The sequence below is a fragment of the Camelus dromedarius genome, chromosome 16 (genome assembly GCF_036321535.1).
Source record: "Camelus dromedarius isolate mCamDro1 chromosome 16, mCamDro1.pat, whole genome shotgun sequence".
NCBI classification, from domain to species: domain Eukaryota; kingdom Metazoa; phylum Chordata; class Mammalia; order Artiodactyla; family Camelidae; genus Camelus; species Camelus dromedarius.
In genome coordinates, this window is record NC_087451.1 from 8,366,184 (window position 1) to 8,379,241 (window position 13,058).

The following is a 13,058-nucleotide window of genomic DNA, read 5'->3' on the forward strand; positions in this document are numbered from 1 at the left end:
CTTAAACTACCATCAGTTTTTACCAGACCTCACAATAGCTTAGCCTGCTCTTTGCGCCATGCCTGTTTCCCTCCTGAACCGTCTTACTGATACCTGCTTACCTGAAGTTCTCTGTGTAGTGTGACTTCTGTCCTCTGTTTCTCTGGCTGTACATCTCTGCCTCCCAGAGTAACATTCTTCTAATCCCTGGAAAGGACCAAGTTCTTTCTTCTCTTACATGCTGTTCCCTCTGACTGAGAATAGCTCCTCCCATTACTTCCAAGTGTCAATTCAAAGTCCACTTCCAAAGAGATATATTCCCTGTGCATCCCCCCAATTCTAGGTGAGTTTTTTTTTTTTTAGCTATATGTGCTCCTAGAGCCTGCTCCTTTCCTTTATATCACTGATCTCAGTTTGTAATCATACATTGATAACCTGTGATTTCTTAAGTGCAAGCACTCTGATTTTATTCACAATAATATCCTTAGTCTCCAGTGTGGTACTTGCCACATATTAGTTGCTCAATTAATACGAATGAATGAATGAATGATCCTTTAGTCATTCTGTCATGTTTCTGAGAATGGCTGATCTGCCTGTTTACCATTCCACTGCCACCATCTGGGCTCCACACCAAAGTACCCCTCCTTCTTAGCCCTTTGTTTTGGATTCTGAACAATAGTTTGAAGTTTTCAAATGTTTGTTTGTTTCTTTATTTCTCTGCAATGATGTAAGGAGTGCAAGGGGGAGTCAAACTTTTTTTCTTCAAACCTGGTGTGTTTCATGTTACTGATGCTAGAAAACACACACACACACACACACACACACACACACACAGTCGGCCCTCCAAATCCTTGGGTTCTAGTTCTGTGAATTCAACTAACTTCTGATTGAAAATATTCAGAAAAAAAAATCCAGAAAGTTCCAAAAAGCAAAACTTGAATTTGCCACACAGGCAACTATTTACATAGCATTTGCATTGCATTAGGTATTATGAGTAATCTAGTGATGATTTAAAGTATACGGAGGATGGACATAGGTTACATGCAAATACTGTACCATTTTCTGTAAGGGACTTCAGCATCTGTGGATTTTGGTATCCACAGGGATACTGGAACCACCTCCTTCGGACACTGAGAAATGACTGTACACACACACATTTACACACACACAAAACAAATATATAGATTGGAAATTACCTGTATGTGTACATGTATATTTTTTGTCTCTCTAGCATCTCTGAAATTGAGATGGGTCTTATAATAAATGTCATAGTGTAATAAGCAGCATTTTTTCTCTTAGCATTACATAAAAATTATGTCATATCTTATAATCAATGTCACCTTAGATAGCATAAATTCAGAACTTAAAAAAAATCTTTTTTATTGAAGTATAGTTGATTTACAAAGTTGTATTAGGTTTGGGTGTGCAGCAAAGTAATTGTTATATATGTGTGTGTGTGTGTATATATATATATATTTCAGATTCTTTTCCATTATAGATTATTACAAGATATTGAATATAGTTCCCTGTACTATAAGTAGGTCCTTGTTGTTTATTATATATATATATATAAGTATATGTATCTGCATGTATCTGTTAATCCCAAGTCCCTAATTTATCCCTTCCCTCCTCTTTCCCTTTGGTAACCATAAGTTTTTTTCCTATGTCTGTGAGTCTATTTCTGTGTTGTAAATAGTTTCTTTGTATCATTTTTTTAGATTTCCCCATACAAGTCATATCATATGATATTTGTCTTTCTATGTCTGACTTACTTCACTTAGTATGATAATTTCTAAATCCATCCACGTTGCCATAAATAGTATTTCACTCTTTTTTGAGGCTGAGTAAAATTCCATATATATATAGATTTATATATATATCTATATATACCTCTCTCACATCTTCTTTATCCAATCATCTGTCAATGGACATTTAAGTTGCCTCCATGTCTTGGCTATTGTGAATAGTGCTCCTATGAGCATTGGGGTGCATGTATCTTTACAAATTACAGTTTTTGTCTTTTCTGGATGTATGTCCAGGAGTGGGATTGCTAGATCAGAAGGTAACTCTATTTTTAATTTTTAAAGGAACTTCCATATTGTTCTCCATAGTGGCTGCACTAATTTACATTCCCACCAACAGTGTAAGAGGATTCCCTTTCCTCTACACTCTCTCCAGCATTTATTATTTGTAGACCTTTTAATGATAGCCACTGTGACCAGTTTGAGGTGACACCTCATTGTAGTTTTGATTTCCATTTCTCTATTAATTAGTGATATTGAGCATCTTTTCATGTACTTATTGGCCATCTGTATGTCTTTGGAGAAATGTCTATTTAGGTTTTCTGCCCATTTTTTGATTGGATTATTTGTGTTTTTTTTTTATATTAAACTGAATGAGCTATTTGTATATTTTGGAAATTAATCCCTTGTTGCATTGTTTGCAAGTATTTTCTCCCATTCCGTAGGTTGTCTTTTTGTTTTGTTTATGGTTTCCTTTGCTGTGCAAAAGCTTTTAAGTTTGATTAGGTCCCATTTGTTTATTTTTGCTTTTATTTCCATTAACCTAAGAAAGGGATCTGATTTATGTCAAAGAGTGTTCTGCTTCTGTTTTCCTCTAGGAGTTTTATGGTTTCTGTTCTTACATTTAGGTCTTTAATCCATTTTGAGTTAATTTTTGTATATGGTGTTGGAGAATATCCTAATTTCATTCTTTTACAGATAGCTGTCCAGTTTTCTCAGCACCAGTTATTGAAGAAACTGTCTTTTCCTCATTGTATAGATACAACCTTGTAGATTAAGACAAAGATTAGACACATAGATACTCACGATAGTCACTGTTCACAAAGGATTACGTTAGAACATACTTAACTTTCAGAAGAAGTCTATTTTCAGGATGTGCTGAGCATACCACTGGAACTGGAACCACGGCTTTTTGGATAGATGGCAAAGGGTAGAGAAACCAGTCTCACTGGTGGGTTCTAAAGCAGTAGCAGCCAAGAGGGTTCACTTTAAGATGTCACTTTCTTTTCTCCTTTGCCATTATTTGTGTTAGAGCCACCTTAATTTCCCCGGACTGTTTCCTGGCCTTATTCATTTGTTGCAGACTTAGTTTATACCTGGTACTATGCTCAGGGAAATAAGCATGAAAAGGACATGGTTCTGGCCAACTGAAAAATCAGTACTGCTAATTGGGGAGCTGCTGAATTAATACGCTCTAGTGGAAGAAAAGAGATAAGTGAACAAATAAGGACAGTACAGAGTAAACGCAATAACGTAGGTAAGTACAAGTGTTTTTGCAGCAAAGAGGAGGGAACAATTAAGTAAATCTAGGGAGCTGGGGAGAACATACAGCAGAGAGAATGTCTGAATTTGGCTGTGAAGTTTGAGAGTTCATCAGACAGAGATGTGGCAAGGTGGGTGGTGGCATTCTAGACAGGAATTGGTATGTGTTAGCACATTAAGGTTTGAAAGACTGTTGCTGGTTTAAAGAACATTTTCTGAGGATAGAATGCAGAACGTATATGCTGAGGAGAGAAGGTGGATGATGAGGATAGAAAAAGTAGGTGGCAGCTAGTTGTGCTGGGGTTTGGGAATTTAAGGAGTTTCAACTTTTCCTATCAGTGGGCAGTCATCAAAGTTTCTTAATTTGAGGAGTAGCAGGATTAAATTTGCTGACAGTATGAAAATTGCCCATGACAGAGAATGGGGTTCTGATTCAGCTCACCTTTATTTAACACCTACAATGTGCTAGGATTTTATATATGTTATTTAATTATCCCAGCAACCTAATGTGATAGGTATTTATCCCCACCTTATAGCTAAGAAAGAAAGTCTCGTAGAGATTAAACAAATTGACTGTATCTCATTAATAAGTGGTATTTAAAGAGGAATACCTCCAGTTGACAGTTTATGAAAGTATGGGAAAGGAATACAGAGGCTCATAGGAGCATTTCCTTAGTATTTAAGAATAGTGAGTTAGAGTCAGCCTGTATAGATGGTTTCTGATGATATGGTAATGTGTTATTTAGGAAACTGTATAATGGTCATCATAGTCTGAAATGAACAGTGTTGGTAGTTCTTAACAAAAATATTTAAATGGTCAAGAATACATTATTACTTCAACATCTTTATAAATGTCAACATGAAAGAATCCAGGCTGAAGCTGGGCACGTGGAAGTGCTTGGCACGTCGCCTGTCACGTTGTACAGTTGCTCAGTAAGTGCTGAATCAGAATCCAGACGGTGTGGAAGGGGCCTCGGCATATCCCTGAAGTTACTATCTTCACATACACGTTAATCCAGCTGGGGCAGAATTCAGCGGCTTTGAATGCCAGACTTTTAACAGAAATAGCTTTGTTTTAGTTTGCAGGTTCTGACTTTTAAGCAGGTTTAGAAATTCACATGATCAGCTAAGATCTTATTCTAGGAGGCAAAGAAAGAAGAAAAAAAAAAAACTACCATGAGTACTTTTTAGAAAGAAAAATATATGTAAACACCAGAAGCCACAGTTAGAGGCATCCTTCTCTTCTCTGACTCTTGTCTTGCTGAAAAATGCTACACAGTGTACTTTAATACAAGATATGTTCAGTTGCCTTGCTGAGAGCGTTTTCCTTTGTATGGCTAATACGGTGTAGCCTGAAAGGAGAACGTGGGAGGTAGTAGGTCAGCCTACTGTTTTCTGAAAGCTTCTTCTCTGTAACACTGACCACCAACTGTTGTTTCTGTAAGATAAACGGATAACAGGGGCTGCCTCGGACAGTTCAGAATTTGGTTCTGTGTTCCTTGTGGATGACGTTGGGCACCTCCCCCACCCCCTTCCTTGCCTCTCTCTCGTAGTTTATGAACATCTACCTAGCAGGTTGTAGAGCTCAAGTGCGAATGTAGATCTGTCAGAGCCGGGTCTTGCCACACCTTGTGCTCTTTTTCCCCACATCAGTCCCCTGCCCAAATAGAAGACACAGTCATCATTGTAGAATATTCCCTTTTCAAGGAAATTTGATAAAAGGACGTAACTCTTAATACCAAGAATATTTAGAGTCAAACAAAATAACCTAATATTTACTGTCCACCATCCCAATTCTAAAAGAACCTTTTTGTTCCTTGTCAGAGTCCTTTAAATGCTTTGCTCCAATGCTGTAGGGCTTTCTTCATTTTTTCCCTTTCTTTCCCTAAACTGTGTTGCCAAGCTTTAGGACGTAAGTCAATAGTAGTAGAGTCATTAAATTTCAGTTATAACCTACCTTATTAAGCTGATTCTAATGAGAAATTTTTTTTGCAGATTCCAAATGGTCTAGAGCTAGATTTAACAATGACAGTTATTTAATTTTATTTATTTATTTATTTTTAAATTAGATTTAAAAAAATCTCTACATGATATTTCCAAAGCCAGCTTTGGAATATAGAACCAAAATGTAATTCATCTAGTTCGGTACATTGTAGAGGCAAACATCATGACCTTTCTTTATATTTTGAGGGGATGGAAATTTTCTTTCTTTCTTTTTTATGATGTAATATTTGACACATACAGAAGGATATTGGAACATATATCTAACTTATGAAGCATCATAATAAAATGAATGCCTATGAATCCACTTAGAGTTCACCATTTGACTTAAGAAGTCGAAAATTTTACTACTGAGGCTTCCTCTGTGCTTTACCCTGATTACACTCCCTCCTCTCCCTCCCAGAAATAAGCACTCTCCAGAATTTTATTTATACTTCCCTGACTTTTATTAGCCTTATCTTTTTGCCTGTGGCAGAAAGGTTTTTTTTTCTTTGCTTTTCTTTTTTTTTGGTTACCATTTCACTTTAACCTAGAGGGAATAACTTATCCTCAGACTGACATTAACATAGTAAATTGCAAGCTATTGTACATAAGTATCTAAGGGTAGTGTGAGTGTAGTTGATTGAAATGCACATGTAACCAAAGTCTGTAATAAGTCTTGGGCCTGGGCAGTACAGCATTGTGTTTATAAAATCTTTCAAAATCAGCTCTTCCATTTTACTGAACCATGTAGGATCCATATGGTAGATACTCTCTCCATATTGCTTAGCCTTTTCCAGCATTACTGCTGTGTTTTACTCCCCATACATTTATCAGATGGAAGGAGAGAAAAAAATCATTTGTGCATATAACAATTGTGTGTTTTCTGACTTTGCTAGTCGTATTTAATCACATATTTATAAAATCCAAATTAGTTTTCAAATTTTATATATTTTAAAATCAAATTGCCTTTTGGCTTAATTTTTTTTTTAATGTTTTTATTTCAGAAGGGTCATAGGGTCATTATGCATTTATAGTATCTTTCATTGTACAATATTTGAGATAATATGTTCCCATAGAAGTTTTTCATAAATATTTTATATTTATTTGCTTTCCTGCATACTCAGTATTTGGTGTAAGAGATAATAGTAAATGTCTTTAAAAAATAACTATTGTTACTTAGCAGTAAAGTAACCATAAATCACCATTATTATATATTATGCAGTTCAGATAAAAGATCACTTATCCAGGGATTTATCTTAGTAGATAAGACTTTTAAAAAGCTGTTTCCTTGAATTTGTGGAATTAACTTATGTACCATCAAGGGTGAAAATGCTTTTTAACCATAGCTGCTTCTTCCTTAGTTATAGAAATAATGCTTTCTGTATTTGTACAAGTGATGAATAGAGAAGCATCTTAGGAACTGAAAATGAAGAGAGCTCTTTCTTCTTTTGCAGTTTGAATTGAGAAAAAAGACAGATGAAGACTGAGAAACTCGCCTAACATATACATTAAATCTTAAAACTTTTGTGCTTTTCTCATTCGGTTAAGCCAGTTATAGGCAGAGCTGGAGCTTGTCAAAGACAAAGCCAGTCAGTTAGAATTGGCTGTTGTTAGCAGGTTGTGTGCCTAAAGCTACCTGTATAGCCAGCTGGGCCTGTGTCACAGGACAGACAGCAGGTCCGGAAAAGAAGACGTTTGACCATGAACAGAAATGTCAGTATAATTAAGAATCAATATAATTAAGATCCTTGACTGAATTTTTAAAAATTCTGGCTGTGGAATATTCTTAATGTTTGGTGGGATAAAAGACTTTATCACAGTCAGAGATGTATTTATCTCATAGTACCAACCTTTTCAAACAGGTCTCTTTCCCTGATTACCAGACTGTGTCTTCATATAGTCATGATTCCTTAGCGTGAGAGTTTATTCAAGGAACACGTGAATGTTTTCATTTCATTCATGTATATTACCAAAGCAGGTTTTAGTCAAACTTTTTGCTATTGAGATTCTTTGTCTAAAATTTCCTTTTTACTGTTTTATTTAAGTCATTCTTTACTAAAACTTTGCTTTGCTTTAATTGCATGAAGTAATTTTTTTAAGAAACACCTTAATCAGTTTCTTTTAAAATGTTATTATTTTTGTTAGGATGGACGTTTGAAACCAGGAGATCAACTTGTCTCAATAAACAAGGAGTCTATGATTGGTGTATCATTTGAAGAAGCGAAAAGCATAATTACCAGAGCCAAATTGAGGTAACTATTCTATCTGTAACATAGGATGAGTCATTTAGCATGTCTCCTAAAAATAGCAATTGAAGTTGTCTTAGTACTCTAGACTCTAAAAGAAGTATTTTTTGATAATATTTGAAACATTTTCTCAGAATTCAATTTTGCTGTATCCATAAAGTGATTTCTTTTTAATGGTAGATCAGAATCTGCCTGGGAGATAGCATTCATCAGACAAAAATCTGACAGCAGTCATTTAGAAAATCCATCGTGTACATCCCTCTTAAAAGCTACAGGAGAATATGGAAGTCTTCTTTCTTCTCCCTCTGAATTACTGGTTCCAAAGACATCATCCACTCCCAAATCTACAGATGCCATTTTGCCTTCCTTCCAGATAAATCAGGTAATCTTCAATTTTTGTTTATGTAGTTCACAAATCCCCTGTGTGTCTTTATGTTTATTACATACCTATAGAATTATAATTTTGGTCATATGGTTTGTTAACAAATTGGTATTTCATTGAAAGTTCTTTTTCTGTTTAAGATTTTCATGCTGTGCTGTCAGTAAATGTAATTTTTCAAGTCAGTTTATCCTCTGTCTAGAAAACCATGATCAGGAATGGCATCACAAAGGTACATCTACATATCACTCAAAGCTATGACATGGAATGTTGTATATCTATTTTCAGGTAGTCTCTGATATGTCTCCATTCATTATTATTTCTGTTTTCTGCTTGACTGAAGACAGGCAGTCTTCCTTTCTGTTCCTCTGCTTCTTTCCTACACAGTGAGGCTAATCCTGATCATCCAGGGTAGGTGGGTGTTACTCCCTCACGTGTGCATGCTGGAGTTCAGTTCACCCTAGAATCACACAGTAGGGAGTGTTTCTACATCAAAATCGGTACATTTACAATCATCCCTTGATATCTGTGGAGGGACTGGTTCAGGGACGACCTCCCCACATCCCCCACAGCAGATACCAAAATCCAAGGATGCTCAAGTCCCTTGTATAAAATGGTGTAGTATTTGCATATAACCCACAAACACCCTCTTGTATACTTTTAAGTCATCACTAGATTATTTAAAATACCTAATACAGTGTAAATGCTATGTAAATGGTTGTAAATACCTTGTAAATGCTATGTAAATAGTTGCCTGTGCAGCAAAGTTCTGTTTTTTGGAACTTCTGTGGAATTTTTTTTTTAAACACTTTCAATCTGCTGTCGATTGAATCTGCAAATGCAGAACTGGCAGATATGGAGGGATGACTGTACTTACTAACTGCTGCAATGCCCTAACAAATCAAAATTATAAAGTAGAGCGTTTACTCTTCAAATCTGTGTTAGCTATAAAACAAAATAGGAAACTCAGGCAGGCTTTTACTCAGTGCAATTAAAATTCATCAAAGGTAACTTCAGTTTCAGGTTCATGCTAGTCAGACACAGTTTAAGATTTTCTCTCAGCATCTTATATTTTTTCAGTTGGGATTCTAATACCTTTTCAAAGACAAGGTACATAGCCTTATATTTTGTTATCTTTGGACATGGTAGAGCTGAAAGCAGTTGTTACCTGTAATTCCGAGTTTGCTTTGTTTGAAGTTGAATATACCAAAATTTTAAAGGTTTCATATTTGGGGGACCAGTGCTTTAATCTCTTTAATCATTCTTTTTATGTTAACATAAGCTTCTAGTCTGGTCTTTGACCTACTTTGGAAAATGACATTTCATGTTCCTCATTTTCTTTCATAGATAAAAACTGGTTGTAAGAAAACAGAACAGACTCCAGTTACTTCTTCAGACAACAGCCCTACAGATATGTCTAACACAGGTAAATGCACATTTAATTCCCCTTTCCGGTTATTTTTTTTCGATTACTCTCTCAATGAGGAGTACATAGTGCGACTTAATAGACTTTAAATGAGCGTGCATTATGCCTTTTTTTCTTCATTGAATAAACGAGCAAAATGAATGTATTGTGCAGTGGTCCCTGTTAGATTATGACTTTTACTGGAAATTTTCCTGAACAAAGGGTTGAAATTTTAAAAGACGCATTATCATAACAGTATCAATGAAGCTGTAATAATCAATGAACTGTTGAGACCAAATAATGAAAACTCTTCTATAAATCAAGATTAGGTTGCCTTGCCCTTTTAGTGAAATTCTGGTGAGGCATATTAAATGCACCTTTCAGAGAAATTATAGAAGGCAGCGTAGTTTAAGAAAAGAAATATATTTTGTTTTTCTTGGAAGAGATTATATAGCTATAAATTGGAAAGAATATCTGTATTGTGAATTCAACATTATTGGTCCTTAATTACCATGAAATAATTTACTAACTTTTTAAAACAATGAAGGATTAATTGCGTAAGCTACCCATAAGAAAAGGATTTTTATCAATCTGTAAAGTGTTTTTTGACTCTCAAATATCGAGAAAAATTTACTCCCCTTAAATTAACTCCAAAAGTTAAACAGAACAATTAAAAAAAACTATACTTATAGAAAGGAAAAGTTGATTACATATATCTAAATTATAAAGCAAAGCTTTTACTCATGTATTTTGATTTTTAATAGCATTATCTAGATCAAAACTGCAAAATAAGGAAGAGTTAGTATAAATCATACAGTGTCTTAGTCTGTTTGGGCTACTGTAACAAAATGCCACAGACTGAGTAGCTTACCAACAACAAACATTTCTTTCTCCCACTTCTGGAGGCTGGCAGTCCAGGATCATGGTGCCAGCACGATCCGAGTGACAACCTTCTTGTGGTTGCAGACTTCCCACTGTGTCCTCATGTACTGGAAGGATTAGGGAGCACTGTGGGGTCTCTTTTAAAAGAACTTGAACCCCATTTGTCTAAGTATCATGGTCTAAGCGTCTCCCAAAGGCCCCCAACTCCTAATACCGTGACCTTTGAGGGTTAGGACTTCACCATATGAATTTTGGGTGGACGGAAGCATTCAGACCATAGCATACAGCTTCTGTACTTACCAGGAATTTATCATGGAATCCAAGTAGTTTCTCTGATTTGGAATGGTATTTACCAGTGGGTTAGGAGCAATCTTTAGCCATAAATATATGCCTTTTTACTTAGTGGGCTTTGTTGACTCTTAGAGACTTTATTAGTATTATTTCCTTTACATAATTGATGTCTATTCTCTTGATAAATTGTTTTTATTTTAAACTAGGAACCTATGTGAGAAAAAAAAAATACATGAAAGAAGCAAACAATGGTGAGGAGGCATTTATGTAGCTTGTTTTTAATTTTTAAAGTAACTGAGCTTTAATGCCTCTTTTAGCCATTTGTTTATTCACTAAGTATTTACTGAGTATGTCACGTGTGTCACACTCAGTTCAAATGAAGGAATTAGGATATTTTCCATGAGGTACTTAACAGCATATTTTGAAATAAAATATGGGGTTAAAAAAAACCTTCATTATTCAGATCAGAAAACACATATATGTGTGTGTTTGTTCATGTGTGTGTGATTATTTTAATGAGTAACTAACTTTAGTAAAAAATATATTTGAGTGAGTAAGCTATATATAAAGTAGATATTAAAATGAAATTAAAGTGGAATTTTGATTTTTCTACAGTAGAAATAGAATTGACTCAGTACCATTTTCTTCCACATAAATATAGTGGGCTAGATGTTTCTGGGTGGAAAAGAAAGTCAACTCTGAATTTTATCTAGGTAACTTATATACATTGTGGTTTGTTTGATAGAAGTACTTAACTATAGACTGTCCTCAAATTAGGTCCTGAACCATCACATCTAGACTCCTTCAGCCAGCTGAAGGAGTATTTATTAAAAAAATATAAACAAATTTTAATGTCAACCTCAACAAAAATAAACTTAATGAGGCAAATCTACCCCTGTTCCCATCTCAAAATCATTCCAAAGTGTAAAACTGTCCAGAACGTTTAAAATCCACTTGTACTTGAGTATGTTTTTGGCAACTATTCTATTATATAAATTTCTTATTTCAGAGCCCAGAGTTATTTACTACTGCCGTAAGCTGAGTAACGCGTGCGTTTGTGAGTGAGCTAGAAGCCTGAGAAAGGCATTCCTAAGGAAATCAGCAAAGAGTTATTGCATGAAGAAATACGATCATGACTTTACCACAGCACAAGCCCTAATTCTCCTGCAGTCAGGCTTCCGTAACTGAAAGCAAACTAGTGATGAGGAAGAATATCCATGGAGAGTTCAAATACTTCTGATCCTGCCCTGATAAAGCATTTCCTTTCCTCTGCCCCTGAAAAGAGGCACAGGAAGAGAAGAGCCAAGGAAATAGTAAGCCATGCTTTGGAAAGTCTCCCTTGCCCAGAGAGGAGCAAATAAAGAGTTTGAGGCTGGAATGGAGAGATGACCCTCGCAAATGAGGAAAGCTGTCTGTGGTAGGGGCTTTTCAGGGCATGCTACCTTGAGTTACCAGAGCACGCTGGATTTATGCCCACATCCTCCTGAGGTTTTGGCTCAAAGGTGAAGGTTTAGGGGAAGTTTGGCTAGAAGAAAGTGAGGTTTCGTTAAAGCCATGATTACATATTGTTGAATTGCAGGGTTAGTATAATTTTACAACAAATTTTTATCTCTGTCTCTGCGTTAATATTAACAGTACTTTATAGTTTTCATACTAGTTTTCTAAGATTTTTTTTTTACCCTTATAATTCCTATGGGGTAGTCTGTTTTATTCTTCCTACTTTGCGGATGAGAAAACTGGTGATAAAAGATACTGACACATTCAAGAAACAGGCTTCAGGGGTCACGAGAGATAAGAATCCTAACATGGTCACCTACTAGCTGTACGATCTTGGGCTAGTTTCTTTATCTTTTGGGGCCTTGGTCTCTTCATCCTTGGGCTGGAAATAATAGCACCTACGCCTCTGTGGTTATTGTAAAGATTAATAAGCTTATATACATGAAGTACTTAAGTGTACTGCCTGGCTGAAAAGTAAGCACAAATAAGAGCTAATTTTCTGTTATTTCCGCTGTTGCATATAGCAAATTTTTATGCTTAGATGTAGGAAAACATAACTGAGAACGCATGCGTTGGTGTGTATCCCTTTCTCTCCCTCTCTGTTTCACCTCCTGTCCAACCCTTCTGCACACTTACACTTGAATTGAGTAATTCACGCCCAGGGTTAGTCTTGGTCTGAAATTAACCATAATTAGGTTAGCTTGGGTCCACCTGGTGTTAGTGTGCCTTAACGGTAGGTCAGGCACCAGGCTGAAAGTCATTGTCAAGCCTCACACAGCCAGATCTTAAAAATGAAAAGTGAAGTGTGACTTGTCTGCTGTTTGGTCTTCCTACCACTTCACTCATGCTGATCTTTGATGCCACACTGTCCGTTTGGCACAAAATTTCTCTTAAGAGGAAAAAAAATATATGTGTAGTATATTTTTATCCTGTGGCCAACAATTAGGCATGACAATAACAAAGGAGTCTTTGCTGCCTTCACCAAAACTGTAATAATTCTGTTATACTAGAATCACTTTTTCTCAAGGTTTGAATTCCATTTAAAGCTAAAAGTCAGTAACCACTTTTTTCCTATGATCTTGACACCTATAATATTCAAGGTTTTACATAGA

General features: G+C 35.7%; 1 protein-coding gene across 4 annotated transcripts in view; it reads left to right on the forward strand.

Annotated features, from left to right (window-relative positions):
- Positions 1-13,058, forward strand: part of STXBP4 (syntaxin binding protein 4) — a 167,106-nt gene that overhangs the window by 19,934 nt on the left and 134,114 nt on the right. For all 4 annotated transcript variants that reach the window (XM_064494946.1, XM_064494947.1, XM_010990369.3 and 1 more), the window contains 3 exons: positions 7,392-7,498; positions 7,673-7,874; positions 9,219-9,297. In XM_064494946.1, the coding sequence (XP_064351016.1) occupies positions 7,392-7,498; positions 7,673-7,874; positions 9,219-9,297 (388 nt within the window). The remainder of the gene's footprint in view (positions 1-7,391; positions 7,499-7,672; positions 7,875-9,218; positions 9,298-13,058) is intronic.